Source organism: Cervus canadensis, chromosome 1 (genome assembly GCF_019320065.1).
Source record: "Cervus canadensis isolate Bull #8, Minnesota chromosome 1, ASM1932006v1, whole genome shotgun sequence".
Lineage (NCBI taxonomy): Eukaryota > Metazoa > Chordata > Mammalia > Artiodactyla > Cervidae > Cervus > Cervus canadensis.
The window spans coordinates 116,327,961-116,353,388 of record NC_057386.1 but is presented as its reverse complement, the minus strand read 5'-3'; the positions used below and the strand labels follow the sequence as shown (position 1 = coordinate 116,353,388).

The window sequence follows — 25,428 nt, the reverse complement described above, 5'->3', positions numbered from 1 at the left end:
CAGGGCCTGGCTGATTCCCAATGTGCTGTGCTTTCAGAGGCAAGTAGGAGCATCAACTTCAAGTACATATATTCAGTTTGGGGTTGCACTCTTGTTTACACCTTCCCATTTATACCCTGCTGGAGTTACACGCCCGTGCTCACTGACGGCTACAACATGGAACTCTGCCAATACACCGAACCCCACGATCTGCCACAGGCAGGTAAGTCCTCCAAGTTATGTGCCAGAAGTGCTGCCTTCATTTTATCGGCATGGGCAATGGGAAACCTCTTCATGGAACCCGCTGCTATGGATCTTGCAAGGGGGACACTGAGGTGGCAGCCTGCCCAGTGACCCCCATCCCTGTATTAGGAATTCCACAGGGGAAGTAGCTTTCATGACTAGGAACTCAGAAAAGCTCTACCTCCCTTAAGAAACCAGTCCTCCTCCTTCTTCCTACTAATGAGAAGTAAGAAAAGGCCCATAAATTCCTTCTCATTTCTGGCTATTACAAATTCAAAGTCGAAAAAAGAAATTCAGAGCCAAATGGAAGCTCCTAGATGAGTGCAGCTGCCCTCACGGACCATCTGTGGATGTTCTGGACACTCGACCTTGATTTTGTTCACAGGTGGTGTTCCCTAGCTCTTGTTTTCTCTCCCTAAGGATTTTCTGTCACTGTTCTGCTAAACGTGGACTTGACTTAACCCATCTCAAATCGCCAAGGGAGCGGGCAGAGGTCATGTGACAGAGGAGGCAGGCGCCCAGGGCCACTGAGGAGCTGGACTTGGGGCAGGCGGAGCCACTCACTCTTCACGGGCAGCACGCTCTGCGGGGAGGCCGGCGGCGCGTGGGCCGGCTCCGGGTTCTCCAGCAGCTTCTTGCTCAGGATGTCGCTGAAGAAGACCCGGATGAGAGGGACCCCCCACAGGAACTGCAGCTGCTTGGTGATCAAGGGCATGGACTCATTGAGCCTGGGCGAGAGCAGGAGAGCGGGCGCGTCAGCCCCACCTGACGGAAGGCCACCTGGAGGGGTGGCTGGGGACTGCCACTCGGCACGGCAAATAGGGCCCTAAGAGAGGTGTGGGGTCCCCAAACTGCCGCTGAGGCCTGGGTGCAGAGGCACTGACCTCCTCAGATGGCGCTCCACCGGGCTTCCTTTGCTGGGCAGCCCCGTGGCGCCCCCCAGGCCCCACGTGTCCCAGTCGCCTCCCAGCCCCCCTTGACCTGTTCGCTCTTCATCCCGATTCCATCCCGTTCACCACCCCGTCGACGAAAGCTGCCTGATGCCTAGTGCGCAGTCGTCTTCATAGCTGGCCCGCCGATCTCGACGAGAGGCGGGGGCAGTGGTGGGAGGGAGGTGGGAGGAGGAGGAGACGAGGGAGGCAGGGCTCCGCCTCCAGGACTCACCCGTAGTCCACGGACTGGGAGAACCAGCCGAGGACGGGGTGCCAGTGGGTCAGGTTGGACTTCTTCTGGGACACGTACTTCTGACAGTAGCAGAGCATCTGGGTCAGCAGGCTCACGAAGCCGTCCGTCTCCTCCTCCAACACCCTGGGGCTGAGGGAGCCCAAGTGCAGGAGGTTGCCTGCAAAGAGAGAAGGCGGAGTGCGATGGGCCGGGGCCGACACGCTTCCTTGCCTCCCAGCCCTGCTCCCTGCCCGAGGCCCAGGCACCCGTGTCCACGGGCAGGAATAAAGCCCACGAAGAGGGACCTGTGGCGCTGGGGCTGCAGCACAGGTCAAGGCTCAGAAACAGGCCAATCCAGCTCTGCTGCAGGCGAGCTGGCCGACCCTCAACCCACCTCTCGAGTGTGCTTCCTCCTCTGCAAGACTGGAATAAGGATACCCTATCTTGATGTGAGGATTATTTGAAGTAACGGGTAAAAGGCCAGATTTTTAAGTGAGTATAACACTTCATTATACTAGTATTCTAAAATCAAGGATCAACACAAGGAACTACCATCTGAAGAAAATCTGAAAGTCCTGGAAAACCGTTATTCAGTGTTCACCAAAGTTATTTAACGTCTTACTCTTACCATCAACTCCTTTAAAATGTAGCCCCAAGAACCTTTTTATATTTCCGCTAATCTTTTTTTTCCCCTCTAATTTCTAATTCCTCTAATGAGGCAAAGAGAATTCTGTACCTCTGCTGTTTTAAACGCTCCTATCCACAAACCCTTTCCTCATCTAAATGAAAGTGTCATAAAATAAATGCTACAGGCTCCATTCTGATCTGAGCCCCACCCATCTGTGCTCTCTGCTCTCCTGAATTGAGAATTCTCCAGGAACTCACACGTTTCCATTTTTCCCTTGGCTGCCAGGAAGCAAAAGGGCTGAAATGTAACAATCACTCAGCTAGTCACTCAGCTAGTCTGCCAGGCTGATATATTTTCCATGTGACTTTCAATTTCATGTGTCTACTTTAACTATTTACCTGTCTTTTATTGTAAGCACTTCCAGCTTGTACTAAACACAGCTCGTGGCCTCCAGAATGGTGGAAAGCAAAACACCTGGGCTTTTCCCAACACCCGGGACACCATCAAATTCCAACCAAGGGTACTCACCCATGAGACAAAGCGTATGGCATCCTTCCAAGCTTTCACACACATCATGGCATCGATCTTCCTCTCTTAAAAATGCGATGAATTTACGGAGCATGTCATGAGATTCTAAAACAGTGAGGCGCTGCGAACAATCGCAGACTGTTAAAGTGGAGGCTGACACGAGGAATTTCCCACCAAAGTGTGAATCCTGTCACCTGCAGACCACCCCCCGGCTGCCAAACATGTTCTCCATCACCAGGGAGAAAACAAAGATGAGACCCCTTTTCTTCGGGCTTCCAGCATGAGCATGTCTATGACGGCTACTGATTTAGGAGAAACATCAGAAGAGGCCGACATTTCTATTCTAAGGACAAAGGGAAAAATGGGATTGGGGGAGTGCAGAGCCCACTGACCTCAGGGGTCACGGTGCTGAGATGAGTCACCAGGGCGGGCACGGACACGATGTGGATGAGGAATGGCCGGATCAGATTGTCTGAAAATTGTGCGGCAAGCACGGGGCTAGACACAGACAGATCACCTCACTCAGGAGGACTATACTGTGAACCTGGAACAAAAGAACAATCCCGCCAACACCCCCAAATCCCTTGAAGGTGTGCTTCATAGGACTTCGAGGAAAACTGGATGTGAAATGGGCCCATCCACTGGGGGAAGGGTTGAATCAGTGATGGCTTATGATGCAGCTATGAAAAATCAATTTACTGAAGTTATACTGACATGAGAATCCTCATGCTATAATTGACTTTAAAAAAAAGGGCAGAGTAAGAAACTATATACATGGGCGAGGAGCAGGGAGCAGTGATGGGAAAGGAAACAGAGGGGGGCTCCTGGGCTGCCAGTGCTGTGATGCTGACACGGTGTGTTTACTGCGTGCTAAGTCCCCAACAGGGCTTCCCAGGTGGCTCAGGGGCAGAGACCTCGTCTGCCAATGCAGGAGAGGTAGGTTCAGTCCCTGGGTCAGGAAGATTCCCTGGAGAAGGAAACGGCAACCTACTCCAGGTATTCCTGCCTGGGAAATCCCATGGTCAGAAGAGCCTGGTGGGCTACAGTCCATGTGGTCGCAAAGAGTCAGACACGACTTAGTGACTGAGCATGCACACAATTTAAATGAGAATAAATAAAAGTACTGATCCCATGCAAAGATGGTAACTTTGGAGACAGCGATTTAAATAAAATATATCATTAGTATCCCCTTTGACTTTTTACATAGGGTTCTCATCAGATAGAGCAGCCTTGTCCAACAGGACCTCCTGTGATGATGGAAATGTTCCTTAGCTGTGCTGTCAATGTGGTTTTCACTAGTCACCTGTGGTCTCTGAGCACCTGAAATGTGGCTAATGAAATCAAGGAACTGAATTCTTAATTGTATTTAATTTTAATAAATTTCCATTTGAAACAGTCCCATGCGGCTCATGGTTAAGTGGTAAACAGAGTCTAGACCAGGTTGGCAAACTGTTGTCCACAGGTCAAAATCTGCCCACTGATGATTTTTGTAAACAGAGGTTTTTGGGAACACATAGCCATTCCCATCTGTGGCTGCCGAGCTACAGTGGCAGAGCAGTTGTGACAGATGCATGGCGCACAGATCTGAGAACATCTGCTAGCTGGCCTTCTTCAGAAAGAGTTTGCAAGAGGAGGTGCCTTCAAAGTACACCAGCCCCTCAGCTACAGCTTCCCACTTACCGCATCGCTAAGGAAAAGGCAGCCGTTAAAGTGCCTTTGGACAGACAAGGCCGGGGTCTCGCTAGGCCACGGGTTAGCAGGATCTGAAAAGAACATCAAAACTGGTCAGGGGATGATGCCAACTTTATATTCATGTGTACCTAAAAAAGGTACAAAGAGTGCTTCAGATTAAAAGAAAAAAACTGTATTGGGATGTTTCTAAAAAAAATGAAAGAAAAGTAATGGGTATGGAGGTTCATTGCCCCACTCTATCTCTACTTTAAGTATTACACTCATGTTTTTAAGAATAATAGCTAAAAAAAAAATTAACAGCTGATACAAAGAATACCAGATTTAAGATCTCAATTATTTTAGAAGCAGTTTGGAGTTAGGGTGTGAAGGAGAAGCTGCCACTGAGAGGAGCTGTGGAGAATCCACCCTTGGCTGCCAAGGTGCTTCGCAGGGCTGTGGTGAGAAGAGGAAACCCAACTAGACGAGAGCCCAGCTCAGCCCCAGGTGAAGATGGACTCAGCCAATGCCGCTTCTCACACTCCGGAGTTAGAGAGTACTTTTAAACACTGACTGGTCAGATTTCTGACAATTCCCTGCATGTGCGAAATGGCCTGATAACACGCAGTGTGGACCGAAGGCTGTGGAGGGCATGGAACTAGAAAGACAATTACAGACACTGACCAAGAAGGAACCTGAGTGGATACGTCCTGAGGCCTCCTGCCTGAGTTTAAGTTTCAAGTGACTGGACTGTCCTTATAAGTAAAAGGTAAACACAACGAAGGGATCCCAGCCATTTTCCTCTCTTTACACAAACCATGAGGTGGGGGGAGGGCGGAGAGGGTGCTGGGCTGTAAGCCTTTTCTGCCGAAAGCGCTGCTCTGAGGAGGTTGGCAGATATGCCGAAACCAGAGGTAAACCCAAGTTCAGGTACTAGAGAAGGAAGTCACAGACCTGCAGGACAGAGTAAAACCCACGCTGGTTGAGATGGCCCATTATGTTTGCACAAATGTGGTTCATGGCTGGTCGAAGACTCTCACCTAAACGAAGGAAAAAAGTCTGAGAAAGAAAGAAAAAAACAATCTCTGACCATCATGTGAACTGTTTATGTCCCCAGGCCCCGGGCCATAAGGAAACCAGACCTCCTCTGGCTTGCCTTCCGGCTCCCCTTGGGCCTGGTACCAGAAGAGATGCAGTATTTCCAGGATTCTCTCTCTCCTGCAAGGCCTGGTTCAAGGGTTGCCTCTTAAAAGACAGGTCCCATCCGTTCCCAGAAGCATCGTCCTCAACCTCCAAGCTCCTGCAGTACCTTTTCTACGTCCCTCCAAGGGCCTGGCGCTTTGTACCCACTGCAGCGACCGCCGTTTCCCACTGGGACACAAAGTCCCTGGCAGGGCCCAGAACATGAGTTTTAAATGCCTCCTCCCCCACCCCTCCCCACCCAGAGTCCAGGATCAGGCCCCAAAGAATCCCTCCTTCCTGGCCCGGAGCCTTGGCACACGCAGTTTCTTCTGCTTCAAAGTTCTGTCCCTCCTCTGCGCACCCTACCTCTCCCTCCAGCTCTCAGCTCAGACACCGCTTCTTCAGGAAAGCCTGAGCCCCACACGAGGCAGGGCCTCTCACCCCACTGCACCTCGCTTCTCCTAGGCTCTTCCTTCCAAGTGCCACCTGCCACACTGGTGTCGTGACCTGTACATACTCACACACATCACTCATTCAGTCACACATATTCATATATATACACACACATATATATATGTACGTTGTTATTCAGTTGCTAAGTCACGTCTGACTCTTACGACCTCATGGACTGTACTCCGCCAGACTCCTCCGTCCATGGGATTTCCCAGGCAAGGATACTGGAGTGGGTTGCCATTCCCTTCTCCAAGGGATCTTCCTGACCGACCCAGGGGTCAAACTTGCATCTCCTGCACTGGCAGGCAGATTCTTTACCACTGAGTCACCAAAGAAGCCCCAGACCCTAACATCTGTCTCCTCTCTGGCCCCCAGACTCAAGTGTGGTGAGGAGGGGCGGGCGCAGAGTTCAGCCCTAAAGCCCCGGGAGGACAGTGACCTTTCCCGCATCTCTGGGGCCTCCTCGGCACCTCACACAGAGTAGGCTATGATGAATGGATGAACGACATGAATGTATGAAACACATGAGGCTGAGTTCAGGATTCAGGGACGGAGGCAGTTTTATGGGCAAAATAGAATTATTTTATGAGCTTTTAGTGTTTTTAGGCTGCGCTGTGCAGCATGCAGGATCTTAGTTCTCCCCTAAGAACCCACGCCCCCTGCATTGGAAGCATGGAGTCTTAACCATTGGACCTCCAGGGAAGTCCCTAGGATAGAATTATTTTCTGCTGAACATCCTCCATGTGAAGTGACGAGGCTTAAGTGAATATGCCCACCTGGAGGCTGCGGTGCTGCGGGTGCTGTAACAAGTGAGCTCAGAGGGACTGTGCCTTCTATCAATACTGAGCATGTTCTAGACACCGTGGGGCAGCGGCATGGGACACACCACAGGCATCTCCATGTGTGCGGTTCCAGGCCCTTCCCTGAGGCTCGTGGCGGCAAAAACAGTCCTTGAAAAGGTCCCCCAAACCCCCGAGCTCTCTGTGGAAATGTGACTTGGGGAAGACTTTGAAGTGAGTCTCACCGACCTTTTCCCCGGAGAATTTTCCACGTTGACGTGTCCGTGAAGGTGACAAGCATCGTGAGGTATAGGGTGATGAGTTTGGAGTCTTGTAAAATTTCCGGCTAGAAACGACAGAGTGAGATTGAGACATGCGCCCTCAAGCCCAAGGCAGCAAAACAATCCATTTACAACTTTTCTGACTGCAAACAAACGAGTCGGGATTCTAAGCTTTTATTCTTTTTCTCTTGAGGAGTCACTGCTTCAGAAGTTAAATGATGGGGATTTTGGCACATGAGGGCTTGACCACAGAACCTGAAAGACTCTTGAGACTAGTGAATTGAGAATTCTTAGAAAATAAGATGACCAGCGCTGGCTTGCTTATATGTGCACATTTGGTATTTAACACATGTATGCATGTACACTGCAGCCGCGGAAGAAATGCAACTGAACAGAACAAGGACAGTGAGCTCCGACTTCTGGGTGTACCGCTTACCAGCTGTGTGACCTTGGGCAAGTTTCTTAACCTCGCTGTACTTCCTCCTCTGCTGACTAGAGACAGTAATGCTGCTTCTTTCATTAGGTTGTTATGAGACGTAAATGGATTAATGTATATAAAGCACTAAGAACAGTGCCTGGCACACAGATCACACTAGGTAATATTGGCTATTCCTGTAACGATGACTGTAATTTATGCTTTCTCCTGGATCAAGGCCGAGAGAGCCATTCACGAGTGCCTTGAGAGAGACGTCTGAGAAGGGATCACTGGGGACTCTGGGAACATTTGCTCCATCATAACTCAGTCACCAGAGGAGTCCACGCCAAGTCTCTGTCCCTGAAACATCTGGCCTCCACACGAGCAAAGTGGAAATGGCCGCTGTCAGCACACACACCCCCTGCCCGCCTTCCTGAAACGCAAGGGATGGCACTGGACAGGTGGGGTGAGGGCAACACCCATCTGTCTTGCCACCGTGACTAGTGCAGGGTTGACGCCAGGATCCCACCGGACCTTTACGAGTCCTCCAGATTTCTGAACGGGTGTGTGGAGGGGAGCCCTCCCTTTTCCCTTTGGTCAGGACAGAGTAAGGATGTAAGGCCCAGAACTGTTGGCTACTATGATTACAGCAGGAGAGGGAGAGGGGATTCCAAAAGGGAGCACAGAGAGAAGTTAAGAGATGGCAACTCCCGCAGCCCCTGGCTCCACTCCACCTGCCTTGTTACAGAAACTACAACAAAATGCTCTCTTTCTTCCTTAGCTTGTATGTATTACCAGCTGCACTCACACTGGGCGTCTGCACTTGTCACAAGGGGCCTGACTCATGTAATAATATCAACTCTAAAGTATCCACTACATCAAAAGGACAGAAGGGAAAACAACAGATTCCTGGCATCAAGACTGTGGTGAGACCAGGTCAATATTCAAAATATTGTGCATGAAAAAAGCGCTCAGGCTGATAACAACATCTAACTCACTCTCTCTGGGGACAGGGCTCCAGTAATTCATTACTAGACTCCAACTGGGAGATCATACATGTAGTAACATCTATGAGCGAGTCACGAGGACTCTGACAGTACATCCTACAGCCTCACGTGGGAAGGATAGGATTACAGTCTTGTTTTTATTTTTTACCTTGAGCTGCTCAAGAAACTCACAGCAATACCACAGGATGTCTTTGATCTGTTTAATCCATAGGAGAGTGAGATCCTTGGAAAGAGCCAGGGACACATACCACACCTGCAAGCAGGAAAAAAAGAGGAACGTGACGGACGATTACACGGATCAAACGACATACATTCCAGACACTGGGATGGGATCAAACAGCCAGGTCTAGAGTCAGATGAGGTGGGGGATGAATGGATAAACAAGCAGCAAGTAGGATTTCTTTTGGGCTTCCCTGGTGGCTCAATGGTAAAGAATCCGCCTGCCAATACAGGAGACACGGGTTCTATTGCTGGGTTGAAAGATGCCCTGGAGAAGGAAGTGGCAACCCACTCCAGTATTCTTGCCTGGGAAATCCCATGGACAGAGGAGCCTGGCGGACCATAGTCCACAGGGTCGCAAAAGAGTCAGACACGACTGAGGGACTAAACAACAACAGGACTCATTTTAACACTAAACTCAAAGGTAAAACAGCCTGGTAAGGGGATTTACCACCCTAAGAGGCAAGGGCTGAACACAACGTCTTGGGTAACGCAGAGACTGAGGAAACCAGCTATACTTTGTTCATGTTTCTGATCCATTACCTACTCGCATGTGGATGTGAACATATGCCCTGGAGGAGGGCATGGCAATCTATTCCAGTATTCTTGCCTGGAGAATCCCATGGACAGAGGAGCCTGGTGGGCTACAGTCCATAGGATCGCAGAGTCAGACACGAGCAAACAACATAGCACACGCATACACCCACGTGAACATAAGCAGACTCATACACAACAGTCAGAACATCCAACGGGAAGTTTCAGAGCCAAGCAGGCCGGCTTGCGGGGTCGTGGGAGACTTTCCGGCACCCCTCACCACCCCCACTCACCTTGGGTTCATTCTCAGCTTCCATGCTGCTCAGGATGCAGCGACACAACTTCTCAAATCTCTGCAGAGAGGCAGAATGGGGGTTATACATTCCCACGATAAACGGAGACATCAGGCAGCCTCACACATTCCCCTGGCGTGGCATGCCAAATGACTCACATGGGGGCCCTATTTAATTTCAACTGGCAGATGTGGAGACCGGGGATATCACAAAGACTAAGGAAAGGCTCTCCAACGGGTGGCCTGTGGGCAAGAGGAGCCCCGGATATGTTCTAGACGGGGGCTCCTTTTGGAAAACAAGATCAGCCTGGCAAACTGGGCCTGCAGGCCCGCAGACCAGCAGCTGTTTCTCAACTGTGCTTAGCCATTTGCCGTTTTGTAAGCACCATGCATACGGACTTTTGCCTCACAAGCTGTCGTATCATCACTTGTATCTTAAAACGCAAAAGCAAGAAAAGTGGAAACTGGAACCCAGGTCACGCTCTGGCTCTGCCAACTCTGGATACACCCTTAGAAGTGGTGAGGCCTTGGCTGCCCCCTCACCACACTAAGTTGCAGTCTCCTCCTCTATTCACTGGGGACCCCTTCCCTCCTCCTGCCTGTCCTCCCCTGCGTGACTGGGCTCAGTGCCAGCATCCTCCTCTCCCTCCTGCTGGGCTATGGAGCCCATTTTGTTTCCTTCGGAGACCCCAGTACCCAGAAGAGGGTCTGGTGCAACGAGACGCTTAGCTGCAATGGATGCCTGACCCTGGGAACACAGAGGCCCTCCCCAATGGTATCCTTACAACTGTTACAGATAACTAGCTCCTTCCTTGGAATCCTACTTTCTAGGCTGATGGTTCTAACTCCAAAGGTACAACTAGCATGTTTTGTTTGGTTTGCAGGATTTTAAAAGATATTTCAAATTAGCTGCCAACCAGGCTTCCCTGGTGGCTCAGATGGTAAAGAATCCACCTGCCAATGCAGGAAACTTGGGTTCGATCCCTGGGGTCAGGATAAAGCCCCTGGAGAAGGGAATGGCAACCCACTCCAGTATTCTTGCCTGGGAAATCCCATGGGCAGAGGAGCTTTGCGGGCTAGAGTCCACGGGGTTGCAGGGTTGGACCTGACAGTGAGTTCCACTTTTTTTCTAATTAGAAAACTGAGTAGCAAAGATCTCCAGCATCTCTTTAAAAAATGCCAGAGTATCAGTCCTCCAATGGCTGGAGCCGAGGGGTGGCCGCTCCTTTGGTTGGTCATGGCACAGCCCACCTCTCCCTCTGATGCCCTCACCACTGTCTGTCAGTTACCATGAATTATGACGTGTACTGTGCAGCAACTCATGAACAGCTTCTCTCACTCATCTGCTAACCTGTCTGGCTTCTGTACGCATCTGAGGACAAGTGCGTACAGAAGAGTTACCATGAAACCAATCGTGATGAGGGCCTTCCCTGGCCGTCCTGTGGTTGAGACTCTGTGCTTTCACTGCAGGGGGCACAGGTTTGATCCCTGGTCAGGGAAATAAGACCCCACATGCCACATGGCCAAATAAATAAATGGTAAAAAAATAAACAAACAAGCAAAAAAAATCCCCCAAACTTTTTATTGAAAAAAAAAAAATCACGATGATTCTCAGCACTGGGTATAATCCCTACAAAACAGTTTCCAAGCAAACAAAAGGGGCGGGAGGTGGGGGTAACAGAACCTGACTCATAGAGCCGCTGTAAGGACTACGTGAGTTAATATTTATCAAGTACTTATAAAAGGATCTGACACATCGTAAGCATGACATGTGTTTGCTGTTGTTATTTTACCTCGTTATCCTCTTTAATTCTGAACAAGAACAGCAGTTTCCTGGCAATCTTAAAAATACAAAGTGCACTTCTTTTACTGGACCCAGAGTCTTCTGCTTTAAAAAACTCATCAATCTCTCTCCTAGGGAGGGAAGGTAAAAAAAAATTTTTTTTAGTTAGGAGTTCAGAGCATCTGGAAGGCTGTTCAAGGACTGTAAGAAATTACCAACTGGGGTTTTTTTTTTTTCCTCCCTATTTATTGGGAATAAAAGTAAAGGTGCTGGGACTTCCCTGGTAGTCCGTCCAGTGGTTAGGAATCTGCCTGCCAACACAGGGGACATGGGTTCAATCGCTGGTGTGAGACGAGCCCACATGCCGATGAGCAAGCCCCTGTGCCCTAACTGCTGAGCCCACACTCGAGAGGCTGCAAGCTGCAACTACTGAAGCCCATGTGCCCTACAGCCCGCCCTCTGCAACAGGAGAAACCACCACCACAAGAAGCCCTCTCATCACAACCAGAGAGTAGCTCCTGCTTGTCACAACTAGAGAAAAGCTGGCGTGCAGCAACAAAGACCCGGCACAGCCAAAATAAACATACTTAAGTTGCAGAAAACAACATTAAAAAAAAAAAAAAAACGTGCTGAGGATTCCTGCCCCCCACCTGATTTCTCTTTGCAGTCGACGCCGACAGAGGAAGCTCCGCACGTGGGCCTGAATCTCCACGGCTGCCCGTTCTCGCTCCTTCTGCACCAGCCTTTCCTCTCGAGCCTGACGGGCTCTGTCAATGAACCAAGCTCTCGAGGTCTGAGAAACGGTGAACATGTTTGCAAACTTGCACAAACCCTGCAAGGAAAACAGCCAGTGGCTGATGTCAGTCATGATACGAAAAACACTCACAGAAAGGGCTTAGGAGCAAAGGGCAGAGCGCCCTGGCACCCTCCCCAAGGGCTAATAGCTCTCCTGGCATGAGTCCCAACTTCCTATCAGCTCCTTTCATGCAACTCCCCAGACCAGCGACGCTTTCTCCTATACTAAATAATTACATTTTCTTAAGAGAAAGAATACAGCGCCTGGCATAGGGTTCAGGCTCAGTGATCGTTTAATGAATAAACAAAGCATGAATCGATTCCATCTTTAGAGCTCTAATTCAAACCAGGCATCCTCTAAGTCAAAGGTCCCTGGATATTTCACTGAGCAGTCAGCTTCTATTTTGCCGAGTAAAGACTGGAGGGCAAAACATTAAACATAATTATTTACTGTTAATATTATTTTATTCATTCATTCACTCAACAAATATTTACTGATACCTACTTTGTGCCCAGTACAAAAGAAGCCTTTCATTTTTTTTAAGGGCCAATTAAACATAAAGAAAGCCAAAGGTACGTGATTCCAGAATGTGAGACAATCCATTAAATTGAGTATGTTTAGTTCTAAGAACAACTTATTCTGTTGTCCTTACTATTCCCATTCGGCCAAGGGCTGATGAAGATGTTAGAGCAGAGATGCCCCTATCCACAGACTGGCATTTTTGGACAGAGGCTCTCAATTAGCCATTATAGTGTCATCTAAATCACCAGTAAGTGTCTTTCCCCAAAGGGATGGTTGTGGCTATCAGCCTAGAGCACACAGTACTGGTCCACAGAGCCTCTCACACTGAGATAATGTCTTCAGATGCTTGAAAACTTCGTCCTTTTATGCAAAATAATCAGCCCAGCTAACACAGGCACTGAAATGAATTATTCAGAAATTCAGACTTCTGGAAAACCGTCTCTTTACCAGGTTACCTCACTCAAAGCAGTGCCCACGTGAAAACATCCAAGATAAAAATTGTCACATGAGGCTCCTCCAATGTCCACACATCCAGGGACCTGTGTGACCCCTGTTCAACACTGATCCACAGCTGGTAAACAAGGCTTTGCCAACATGTGGGTCTCTCATCAGTAATTCTCAAGACAAACATGGAGACAGTCCCTCATGGAGTGTGGGGGTGGGGTGGGGAGCAGTAGAGGGAGCCTCTAACCAATTTTAAGACAGGAGATTGCATACAGACTGTGACTAAGTACCTGTAATTCGATCTCGAAACTTTCACCTGATCCCAGGAGGGAGCATGAGAAGACAGGCAATAGAAAGAGTCTTCTCACCTGAGGACCTGCCGATAACGCAGAAATGTCAGGTAATCATTAGTGATCTTACACAGGACTCACAGCTGAGGGCGGCTTCTCACTTCAGAGGAGCTTATCTTCTCTGGCAAAAGAAAAAAAAAAAAAATTCAGATTTTGGATTGAGTTTTATAGGCAGGGCATCGTCTTATCTTCTTCACTGAAAAAAAAAGTAATAAAAACAGGGCCTCTGGTTTAAAAAAAACAAAACAAAAAACCCCACCCGTGTCCTCTTTAATTAATATCAGATCTAAATGGCACATGTATCTCCCCAGTCCTCAGTTTAAAGGTAGCAGGTTGAGAATAAGCCCAAAGAAGTTGCTGAATTAGAGCTGTAGGCTTTATGATGGCAACCAAGAAAGAATAACAGAGGGAATGGGATGTTTAGAAGCCAATGCAAATTATGTTTGGCATTTTTAGCAAACTGGAAAAATATTTATGCTTAAGAAATGGAAAAGGGGCTGGCTGTGAACCAATACTGTCATTGAGTTCAGGCTCCTACTACTCATCACACAACAGGACAATAAGTCAAGAGACCAGTGCTGGGGCAGGGAACAGTGACTTTATTTGAGAAGACAGCAAACTGAGAAGATGGTGGACTCATGTCCCAAGGAACCATCTTGCCTGAGTTAGAATTCAGGCTTCTTTTACACTAAAAAGGAAGAGAATAAAGTCAAACAATTCTTGGTTCCGGTCAGCCTCCAAAGGGGATGTGTTCATTTCTTCCTCCCTGCAGTCATTCATGGGTGGGCCTGGTCAGGATATTTCCTGTGAGCTAAACAAAGGTATTTTAGCTTAAGCCTCATTAGCTGGGAGGCAGAGTTCCCAGAGATGGGCCACTGAGTATAAGTTAGGCTTATATGCAACATCCCTTTAGGGATCAACTTGTAATAGAATACAAAAGATTCTTCCCTATGACACCAATTACATCAAGAAAAAGTCCTGGGCACAGGTAGATACAAAACTGGGGAAAAAACACTGTTAGGACTGCTTCTTTTAACCAGTGAATATAACAAAAAAGAAGCAAGCTCACAGATATAAAGAACAAGTGGTTGCCAGCGGGGCAAGGGAAGGAAAAAAGAGTAGTATGGGGTAAGGGACTAAGAGGTACAAACTATAAGATATAAAACAAGCTACAGGAGCTTTTCCGGTGGTCTAGTGGTTAAGAAATCAGCCTTGCAATGCAGGGGACAGGGGTTCAATCCCTGGTCTGGGAAGATCCCACAGGCCGAGGGACAACTAAGCCTGTGCCCTACAACTACTGAGCCTACATTCTAGAACCTGAGTTCCGCAACAAGAGAACCCACGGCAATGAGAAGCCTGCACACCAATAGAGAGCAGCCGTCACTCGCCACAACTAGAGAAAGCCCACGTGCAGCAACAAAGACCCAGTGCAGCAACAACAGAAAACAAAACAAGCTATGGGGATATTTTGTACAAGATGAGGGAATGTGGCCAATATTTTACAACTGCAAATGGAGGACAACCTTTAAAAATTGAGTCACCGTATATTGCACCCCTGTAACTTACATATATTAAAGTTAGTTCAGTTGCTCAGTCGTGTCCGACTCTTTGCGACCCCATGAATCGCAGCACACCAGGCCTCCCTGTCTATCACTAACTCCCGGAGTTTACTCAAACTCATGTCCATCGAGGCGGTGATGCCATCCAGCCATCTCACCCTCTGTCGTCCCCTTCTCCTCCAGCCCCCAATCCCTCCCAGCATCAGGATCTTTTCTTCCCATCAGGTGGCCAAAGTATTGGAGTTTCAGCTTCAGCATCAGTCCTTCCAATGAACAACCAGGACTGATCTCCTTTAGGATGGACTGGTTGGATCTCCTTGCAGTCCAAGGGACTCTCAAGAGTTTTCTCCAACACCACAGGTTCAAAACCATCAATTTTTCAGCACTCAGCTTTCTTCACAGTTCAACTCTCACATCCATACATGACTACTGGAAAAACCATAGCCTTCCCTAGACAGACCTTTGTTGGCAATGTAATGTCTCTGCTTTTTAATATGCTATCTTGGTTGGTCATAACTTTCCTTCCAAGGAGTAAGCATCTTTTAATTTCATGGCTGCAATCACCTTCTGCAGTGATTTTGGAGCCCAAAAAAATAAAGTCTGACACTGTTTCCACTGTCTCCCCATCTATTTCCCATGAAGTGATGGGACCAGATGCCGTGATCTTAGTTTTCTGAATGTTGAGCTTTAAGCCAACTTTTTCACTCTCCTCTTTCACTTTCACCAAGAGGCTTTTTAGTTCTTCACTTTCTGCCACAAGGGTGGTGTCATCTATATACCTGAGGTTATTGATATTTTTCCCTGCAATCTTGATTCCAGCTTGTGCTTCTTCCAGCCCAGCGTTTCTCATGATGTACTCCGCATAGAAGTTAAATAAGTAGGGTGACAATATACAGCCTTGACGTACTCCTTTTCCTATTTGGAACCAGTCTGTTGTTCCACGTCCAGTTCTAACTGTTGCTTCCTGACCTGCATATAGGTTTCTCAAGAGGCAGGTCAGGTGGCCTGATATTCCCATCTCACAATTTTCCACAGTTTATTGTGAGCCACACAGTCAAAGGCTTTGGCATAGTCAATAAAGCAGAAATAGATGTTTTTCTGGAACTCTCTTGCTTTTTCGATGATCCACTGGATGTTGGCAATTTGATCTCTGGTTCCTCTGCCTCTTCTAAAACCAGCTTGAACATCTGGAAGTTCATGGTTCACGTAATGCTGAAGCCTGGCTTGGAGAATTTTGAGCATCAGTTTGTTAGTGTGTGAGATGAGTGTAACTGGGCGGTAGTTTGAATATTCTTTGGGATTGCCTTTCTTAGGGATTGGAATGAAAACTGACCTTTTCCAGTCCTGTGGCCACTGCTGAGTTTTCCAAATTTGCTGACATATTGAGTGCAGCACCTTCACAGCATCATCTTTCAGGATTTGAAATAGCTCAACTGGAATTCCATCACCTCCACTAGCTTTGTTCATAGTGATGCTTTCTAAGGCCCATTTGACTTCACACTCCAGGATGTCTGGCTCTTGAGTGAGTGATCCCACCATCGTGATTATCTGGGTCGTGAAGATCTTTTTTGTACAGTTCTTCTGTGTATTCTTGCCACCTCTTCTTAAGATCTTCTGCTTCTGTTAGGTCCATACCATTTTTGTCCTTTATCGAACCCATCTTTGCATGGAATGTTCCCTTGGTAGCTCTAATTTTCTTGAAGAGATCTCTGTCTTTCCCATTATACATCAACTATATTTCCACTAAAGAATAATGGCTGCTTTGAGGTAGTGGGACTGTGGGACATTTTGCTTCCCTAACTGGCCTGTTTTTTGAATTCTCCACAGAAGGCATGTGGTCGGGCGACATGGCACTGCGAGAGGCACGAGTGCTTTGGAGTCACGCAGAGCTGGAGCAAGGCGGAGCTGTGCCGTGTACTGTGGGGACATAGCTCTGAGCTGTCCTGTCTTGTCTGTTAATCAGCTTAGAGGCTGATCATAAGGACTGCATGAGATGATGACATCAAGCACCCGTCAAAGTGGCTGAGAGGGTGCACAGTCAATAAGTCTGACGTATTATTTTTATACACACAAAGATCTGCCTTTTAAAAACTCTTTACCAGAGGCCCTTACCTGTACAGACACTCTGGGTCGGTGGGGAGGAAGGAAAGGTCACCTGTTAAAAGAGCTTTTTCTATCACCAGTCCTGTCACTTGGGCTATGAACTCAGGGCCCTGTTTAGACTGGGTGACAGCTTCGAGATTCTCAGAGCTGCAAACAAGCCTGCCCAAGCCATGAGCACAATGGTATATTCTTCCCTCAACATGGAGACAGTCTCTCTTTGGGGGCTGGGGAAAGACGGGGAGGGAGAAGGAGAGAGAGCTTTCTCCTGACAGAAAAACGGGAGGTTGCATGTAAACCGTGACCAAGCACCTGGGGGCCATCTAAAACTTCACTTCTCCCAGGGGGCTCTTCTTTGAGTTCACCAACCCCTCGGCAATGCTATATGCGGGTTTCTGTTCACACCATGGAATGGTCTATACTTTGCAGCTTTTCCAATCCTTTCTTCTTCACTTCCTCTATCTGCATAATGTCTATTACAGTTCATCAATCAAATAAAAACACATCAGAAGTATTTGTGAGGTACTTACTCCGCTAAATGTCCTGTAGGACCAAAGAAAAGGCTGTGTATAGCAGAGAAAGCCCTGGATCAAAGTAGCCTTTGGTTCTTTTCAGTTCTGATTCTTTCTCATTTGGCCAAGTTCCTTATCCTCTGTAAGCCTCAATTTCCTTATCTGTAAATTGAAGTTTGGGATTTTCCCGGAGCTCAGATGGTAAAGAATTTGCCTGCCATGCAGGAGACCCAGGTTTGATCTCTGGGTCAGAAAGATCCCCTGAGAAGGAAATGGCTATCCACTCCATTATTCTTGCCTGGAGAATTCCATGGACAGAGGAGTCTGGTGGGCTACAGTCCATGGGGTCGCAGAGTCGGACACGACTGAGCAACTGACACACAGACACTTAGCCCAGGCTAGACCCCTAGTAAGGCACAGAGCCAAGATTTTAACAAAGTTAGGACCCTACTTCTATAGGTCCATAAGATATTCAGTCTTTTCTGGATGAGGCCAACTTCATGGAGAACTATTAAAGAGCCTGACAGTCCAGAGAGTGTCATCCGAAGGTGAAGCACCATAAATACCAACTGCTGTCTGGGCCCAAAAGAATTCTCCACTCATGCTGGGAACAGCTGGGCAGCCAGGTTGAATGACCATTACCATTTGTTAAGCGTGGACCATGGGTCAAATACCATACAGATATTTAATCACCTCTGACTTTTCAACAGCTCTATCAGGTCTCAATAGCCCAATTTTCTTAAGAATAAGCAACAGGACTTAAAACTATTAATGATAACAGCTATCATTTATTGAAGGCTGCAGCCTATATAGGTGCATGTTACCACCTTCACACAGAGAAAACGATATTCAGAGAGGGACATGACTTGTCAGAGGTCACAAGGCTCCTGATTTTGCACTCTTCTCTAACTCCAAAGCAATTACTTATTTTAAGTGAAACAGAGAAGACAAGATCCAGGGACGCCCCCATTCACAGAAGGCAAAGTCGAGAATGCAAGACTGCCCGTGGGGCCGAGTTAGAGTCAGATTACTACCAGGTTTTTCTTTACTGGTATCACTAACTTCAGCTGTTTTTATTGAGAGCCATCAGGCATCGTACTAAAATTTCAGTTACATGAGCTTCTCCATTTGACAGGAGCTAGTTACTCCATTTTACAGAGTTGGAAACTGAGGCACAGAGAGGGGAGGGAATTCACTCAAGGTTATAGGGAATCGGTTGGAACTCCGGTTCGGATGACTTCTGAGGCCCGGTGTCTTTCCTCGGCAACAACAACCACAATAACAAACCTTTTTCATTCAGCACTAGTCTGTTTATAAAGGCTTATTATTGCCTCTTTTTATCTCAGTAGCTCCGGAAATAAAAAGGCCACGGAGAAACGTTCCCTGGAGCCCAAAAGCCAGCCCCCAGCACCTGCAACCCCAACTAGGCGAAGCAGGGACCCAGCCCTAGGGCCATCTCCCTCCCAGACCCCGGTCCCACCACTCGGAGAACCCACAACCCTGTTCCCACTCGCTACCCACAGGCCGTAGACCTTTATCCGCTCGAGGCCCCGGCGCTCGGGATCGGGGCCGCAGTTACCACCGCCTCAGCCCAATACCCCCGAGCTCTGCCAGACCCGGCGCAGCTGCCGAGGCCCGACCGCCATCTTGCCCCAGGGTGTTCACTCTGAGAGTTCCGTCGGAAAACAACAACTAGTTCCGGAAACGACAGTTCCGAAGAACTTCTTCGTCCGGATGGGAAAACCTCCCTGCATCTTGTTGTCATTTATGGGAGCTGGAAAAGCGGAGCATTAAGGAGAGGGATAAACGCCTGATCCAGTGGAGAAGTAGATGCAACCCATTCCAGCGAGGGAGCTTGGAAGAAAGCGGTCTCTTTCTAGTAGTAGTACGACGGACCCTTTAGGACGCTGTCCTCTGCGGGGCGGAAGTGAGGTGCAGACAGCGGACGTCCCCGCCCCGGCCCCGCCTCCGTCCGCGGCTCACGCGAGCTGGGTGTTTCCTGTCTCTTTCAGTCCGGGTTTGGAGACTCCGGCTTCCTCCCGCTTTTCATGGTAAGGAGGGCGTAGCCCGCCGATTGGGGGCTCCAGAGCGGCTTGAGAGAGCCGGGCAGAGGCAGAATAGAGAGGGCAGGGACCGAGGGGAAGGGGTGCGACAAGGGACTGTCGCGATAGGGGAGAGGAGGTTGGGAGGTTGGATGGGGGGCGAGGTTGGCTGTGGGGGAAGGGCTCTGGGCGGAGAATTGTGTCTCTGTTGTGGGGTGGGGGGCTTGTCCCTGGCTCTTGGGGACGCGGGAAAGGGTATTTGGGGAGTAGATATGTGCTCGAGTAAGTTGTGGGGGGTGGGTGGTAGTAGTGAGGCGGACCACCTCTTGAGACTTGAGTGCTGGTTAGAAATGAGAATTGGTGATTGCAAAGAGAACAAAGAGACGTCATTGAAAATGGACTTTTGGGGTGGAAAATGAGGAAAATAGGAAGGATTGTGAAGGCGGATGTGTAGGTGACGAGAGAGCGAAGTGAGATTGCTTGGAGCGGGGAGTTTGGGGTTTTTGGAAGTTGTGCTAGAGTCGCTGGGTTTCGGGGAAGTGGGCAAGGTGCGTCTGAGTATTCGGGCCAGTGGCGTGGAGGAAAGAAACGAAAAGGAGCCTGTGGGCGGGCGTGCCTTAGGTGCTGGGAACTCCGCGGAGGGATGCCAGGGGCCTGAGGTCAGGGTGCTTTCGCCACGGAGTTCAGTACCTTAACTGGTGCCCGGGTACCTATCTAGTCAACTTCCGTCGAGACCGGGGTGGCCACACCTAAGGAGCTAGGGATGTCTCACGCTCTTATCTCCTATCTGTGGGAATGTTTCTCTGTGCTCGGGAACCTTCAGGGCTTTGCTCTTTGCCTTTTTTCTGTGCCAAGTAAGTTCCACCTAAAGGAGAGAAGGCACTGAAGCAGTGGTTCTCAAACTGTGGTCCCCAGACCAGCAGCATCACCTGGGAGCTTGTTAGAAATAGCCAAGTTTTCAAGCCCTACCAGACTACTGAGTTAATCTGGGGGTAAGGCCCAGCAAGCCCTGCAAACGATTAAAGTCATGATTTCTTGATTTGGGCTGTTATGAGAAGTGCATGAGAGTGGGAGTCAGAGGACCCTAATAGTTCTGATACTTTCTTTTTCCCTTTGAAAATGGGATTAATGATGGCGTTTTTCTCACTAGACTGTTGAAAGACGTAGGCCAATGGTTTGTGTGCTCAACACAGGAAGAGCAAGTAATTTGACAGGACACTTGGAAGTAGCAGTGGCTGTCCTGTAGGTTTTGGTTACCAAATAATGTTACAGTTTTGTGGCTGGTTGAATTTAGTTGGTTTGAAATAGAACAGACTTTTTTGAATTGCAGAAATGCCCAGAGTTGGAAAGTTTTATAATTAGCCTCAAGACAGTGACCCCTTAGATCTAGTCAGTTAAAGGAACATCTGAGCTTTGTGGCTGCACATTAGAATCACCTGAAGAGCTTTTTAAACACTAGTTTCTGAGTTTCCACACCCTTCCACAATTTGATTAATTGTTCTGGGCTGAAGCCAGCTCTCAGCACATCTAAGAGCACCCAGGTGATTCCAGTACTGCCAGGCCTAGGACCCTCTGGCCTTAAAGATAGCTTGAGGAGCAGAAGGGAAAGGACACTGTTTTTTTTTTTTTTTTAACATTTACTGCTTGAGGATTAATCTGAAGATTTTGGCTTTAACTTCATGTTATGGGTAAGGAAGCTGAGAGACTTCCCTGGTGATCCATTGGCTAAGACTCCGTGCTCCCAATGCATGAGGCCTGGGTTTGATCTCTGGTCTCAGGAACTAGATCCCACGTGCCGCAACTAGAGATCCTTCATGCCATAACGGAGATCGAAGATCTCACGTATCACAACTAAGACTCGGCTCAGCCAAATAAATCAATAAATACCCTTATCAGATCCTCCCAGATAGAACACATGATTTAAAAAAAAAGCTAGGAAACGGAGACTTGGTGTATCTAAACGTCACACAGAACTGCAGTCCAGGTTTGCTAAGCTCTTGTCCAGGCCTTCCACACACACGTCTCCTCCAACACACAGTAAGGAAGACAGTTCTGTGAAGAGATGTGAACACTTCGGAGGCTGAGGGATTCAGTATCTTTTTTCCTATTGTACTTGCCTGGATCTCTTTTCAAGTCAAGGGCTTTCCCCCACGGCTGGTTTTTATTTTTTCTAAGCTAGTGTACAGTTACTTCCCCTCTGTGTATAGCCTGAAGCTGTGAAGCAGGGACCTGCTTTTGTTTCTGATTTGGCTTGTTTTTATGTGTGGTCCAGAATTCACAGGGCCCACGGAGCCAGAGGAGGGGCAGCTTCTGCAAGACCAGGAAGTTAAATGTAGCTTGATTGACCTGGGGGTGACACAGATCTTTTGGAACTGTGGGTTGCAATCTTGGCTGCACACTAGAATCACCCAGAGAGTTGGAATTTTAAATTTCTATTTCCCGGCCACATCCCCAGACCAGTTACATCAGAATTTCCCTGGGTCGAGTCCAGGCATCAGTATTTTTTTTTCTTTTTTTTTTTTGGTAAGTGGAGAGCCACCATTGAGAATCAGCAACAGTGTGCTCAGAGGAGGTGGGAAAGAGAAAGCTAGACTTCCGATAGAATTAGAATAAACTTCCAATTGAATAAAATTGGTAACCGGTATGTCAAGTATTGATTACCTGTGTTTCTTGTAGCCAGTTTTGCTCTCTCCAGCCTCACCTCCCCAACCTCGTTGATGATGAACTCAAGCCTTTGAAACAAAGCAGGACCCCAGCAGTGATGACTGGGGAGTCCTCCGAAGAGAGGTTTGGCTGTGAGAGCCTCCTTGTCTACTGCTTGGTGTCCCCGCTCCACGTGACTTGGGATTAGGGACAGACAACAGCCAGAACCGTATTTCCCAAGGTCCTCTCCTAGTATCGAAGTGGGCTCCAAAAAGGTGCAAGGCTTGCTTTGTCTATTTGGAATTTTCAAGCTAGACCAAGATATTTTCCACCTTCATCCTCTTAGTAATTCAGTCGGATGTCAGTAGAGCTAGAAATGGTCTCCAAAGAGAAGAGAAGTTGAGACTTGGAGCACATCCTCAGATGATCATGGTTTGGTTGCTTCGTGTTGCTCTGAGCCAGGGGCCTGGCCCAGCACCCTCTGGGGCTTCTGTCACCACAACCCTGGGAGGGAGGCATGACTGCTCTCCCGCTTGCTAGACCAGACTAGGTTCCAGACGGGCTTCCTTGATGGCTCAGAAGGTAAAGAATCTGCCTGCAATGCAGGAGACCCAAGAGATACAGGTTTGATCCCTGGGTCAGAAAGATCCCCTGGAGGAGGAAATGACGACCCACTCCAGTATTCTTGCCTGAAAATTCCCACGGATGTAGAAGCCTGGCGGGGTATAGCCTGAAGGGTGGAGAAGAGTCGGACACGACTCAGTGGCTAAGCAGAGGCTCGAATGGCTCCTTCAGGCTCCCACAGCTGGTCAGTTGCAGGGCCAGGGGCTTAAAGTCACATCTGCTTTGCAAACCCAAGCCCTCAGCCACACATGGCCTCCTGTCTTTATTTTCAAGCTTTTCTGAAGAAGACTGAGGCGAGGTCCCCTTTCTCAATTTCTGTGTCATAGCTCTGTATGTACCAAGTGTGACCATTGATAAAGTCGTGGGCTTGAGGCCAGGCAGGACGTGCCCACGTTCTTTCGCTTTGTCATCAGGCCGCCTCTGTCTCCATGCACTTCAGGAAGTGACAGAATGTGGGCCCGAGCTATCCAAATTCACAAAAGGGAAATAATGATAGCTGTCTTCCAGCACTGTCTAGATTTATTTATTTAAATATTTATTTATTTGCTACGCCAGGTCTTAGTTGCAGCATGCGGGATCTAGTTCTCTGACCAGGGATCAAACCTGGGCCCCCTGTATTGCGAGCACAAAGTCTCAGCCACCGGACCACTAGGGAGGTCCCTGTTTGGATTTTAAATGGTTGTTTGTGATGATGCACATTAGGACTGTGGCATCCTCAGGAAAGGGGCTCTCTGGAGGGATGGAGTGTTCTCTGTCTTGAATAGGGGCTGCATATATGGGCTTCCCTGGTGGCTCAATGACGAATCTAACTGCAGTGTGGGAGACCGGTCTTCCGTCCCTGGGTCAGGAAGATCCCCTGGAGAAGGGAATGCCAACCCACTCCAGTATTCTTGCCTGGGAAATCACATAAACAGAGGAGCCTGGTGGGCTACAGTCCTTGGGGTTGCAAAGAGTCAGACGTGACTGAGCGGCTAACATACACATAGGTGCATCCATTGATCAAAACTCATCAAACTCTACACTTAAAATACACTTTATTGGGACTTGCCTGGTGGTCCAGTGGTTAAGAAGCTGCCTTGCAGTATAGGGGACACAGGTTCAGTCCCTGGTCTGGGAAGAGCCCACATGCCTCAAGGCAACTGAGGCCATGCCCACCTGCTGAACCCTCCAGCTCTGAAGCCCTCACGCCGCAACTCGAGAGCCTGTGCACCTCAGCAAAGACCCCACGTGCTGCAGCTCAGACCCAGTGCGACCAAAACAGATTAAAAAACGTTTGTTGTATATATACTATCTTTAAAAAGGTATTGGAAAGCAAAACAAGTACCGTACATAAAATTATCCGTTATGACTTTTATTTACCTGTTTCATGTTTAGGTGCCCTACAAAATACTACATCATTTCCCCCAAACATATTTATTTTTGTGTAAATTTTGATCTGACAAGGGTGCTTAAAAAAAATTTCCATTTTGCGGCAACTTTCCTTAACTCCCATCCCACCCAAAACCCCCACAAATCCATAAATACAAGCTTTTCCCCCCTAATATTTGTATTTTATTGAAGTGTAGTTGACTTACAATGTTTCAGGTACACAGAAATGTGATTTAGTTATACATATACACATATATTATTTTTGAAATTATTTTCCTTTATAGGTTATTATAAGATATTGACTATAGTTGCCTGTGCTATACAGTAAACCTTTGTTGCTAGTTGCATATCTATCTTTTTTTTTTGATTAGAAATTTAGCATTCTATTCAGGCTAAGTCAAACAAGTGGAATCAAAATGTCATAAATTTTTTAGTTAGGCAAAAATTCATGTTTTCTAAAATATACGTTATACATACTGTTTTTATATATGTATACAAGAGCTTTACTACACTTGATAAAGCTTGAGAAAGAACATCAAAAAAAAGAAGAGATGGAGAAATTGGAAAACAAGCTAAATTAAATGGGAGTGCTGAATATGAAATAGAAAAAGTGAAACAAACTAGATTAAAGTAAAAGATCCTTATATAGTCAGGTTTTTAAACATGGCTGCTCATTGGAAACATATTGAGCTCTGGCAGAAAGAGAAAAAATAGCAGTATCTGACCTTTTGTATTTTTCAAAAAATTTCAAGATAATTCTGATATGCATCTGGATTTTAAAAAGTGATTACAGGTTTTTCTACTAAATGATAATTTTGGTAACATAAAACTCTATTATTTTTCTGTTGACCAATCATGATGGTATTAAGTGAGTAATAGTTAATTACATACAGTTTGGGGGATCAAGCAGAGTGATGTGGTAAGTGGAAGTACATGTATGCACATGTTCTCATCTCAGCCAGTCTGTGTCTTTTGGTTGGTGTTTTAAATCTATTTACATTTAAGGTAATTATCAATATGTATGATCCTATTACCGTTTTCTTAATTGTTTGGGGTTTATTTTCTGTAGGTCTTTTCCTTTTCTTGTTTGCTGTCTAGAGAAGTTGCTTTCGCATTTGTTGTAAAGATGGTTTGGTGGTGCTGAATTCTCTTTAACTTTTGCTTGTCTGGAAAGCTTTTGGTTTTTCCATCAAATCTGAAGGAAAGTCTTGCTGGGTGGAGTATTCTTGGTTGTAGGTTCTTCCTTTTCATCACTTTAAATACATCATGCCATTCTCTTCTGGTTTGTAGAGTTTCTATTGAGAAATCAGCTG

General features: G+C 47.6%; 2 protein-coding genes across 9 annotated transcripts in view; one reads left to right on the top strand and one right to left on the bottom strand.

Moving 5' to 3' along the window:
- UBE3B (ubiquitin protein ligase E3B) overlaps window positions 1–19,117 on the bottom strand; it is a 48,460-nt gene extending 29,343 nt beyond the window's left edge. The window contains exons 1-14 of one of the 7 annotated variants that reach the window (XM_043438574.1): window positions 18,960–19,116; window positions 16,939–16,951; window positions 13,286–13,388; window positions 11,806–11,987; window positions 11,166–11,286; window positions 9,374–9,433; window positions 8,476–8,580; window positions 6,874–6,970; window positions 5,165–5,250; window positions 4,223–4,305; window positions 2,935–3,040; window positions 2,543–2,663; window positions 1,387–1,564; window positions 787–950 (exon numbers count right to left, since the gene is read on the bottom strand). In XM_043438574.1, coding sequence (XP_043294509.1) covers window positions 787–950; window positions 1,387–1,564; window positions 2,543–2,663; window positions 2,935–3,040; window positions 4,223–4,305; window positions 5,165–5,250; window positions 6,874–6,970; window positions 8,476–8,580; window positions 9,374–9,433; window positions 11,166–11,286; window positions 11,806–11,966 — 1,282 coding nt within the window. In that variant the 5' untranslated portion in view covers window positions 11,967–11,987; window positions 13,286–13,388; window positions 16,939–16,951; window positions 18,960–19,116. Of the gene's footprint in view, window positions 1–786; window positions 951–1,386; window positions 1,565–2,542; window positions 2,664–2,934; window positions 3,041–4,222; window positions 4,306–5,164; window positions 5,251–5,758; window positions 5,962–6,873; window positions 6,971–8,475; window positions 8,581–9,373; window positions 9,434–11,165; window positions 11,287–11,805; window positions 11,988–13,207; window positions 13,389–16,938; window positions 16,952–18,959 lie in introns of those variants that run through there. The other 6 variants (XM_043438566.1, XM_043438550.1, XM_043438581.1 and 3 more) reach the window with 6 other exon arrangements.
- Window positions 19,118–19,335: 218 nt separating this feature from the next.
- Window positions 19,336–25,428, top strand: part of KCTD10 (potassium channel tetramerization domain containing 10) — a 33,523-nt gene continuing 27,430 nt past the window's right edge. For both annotated transcript variants that reach the window (XM_043438617.1, XM_043438609.1), the window contains exon 1: window positions 19,336–19,489. In XM_043438617.1, the coding sequence (XP_043294552.1) occupies window positions 19,487–19,489 (3 nt within the window). In that variant the 5' untranslated portion in view covers window positions 19,336–19,486. The remainder of the gene's footprint in view (window positions 19,490–25,428) is intronic.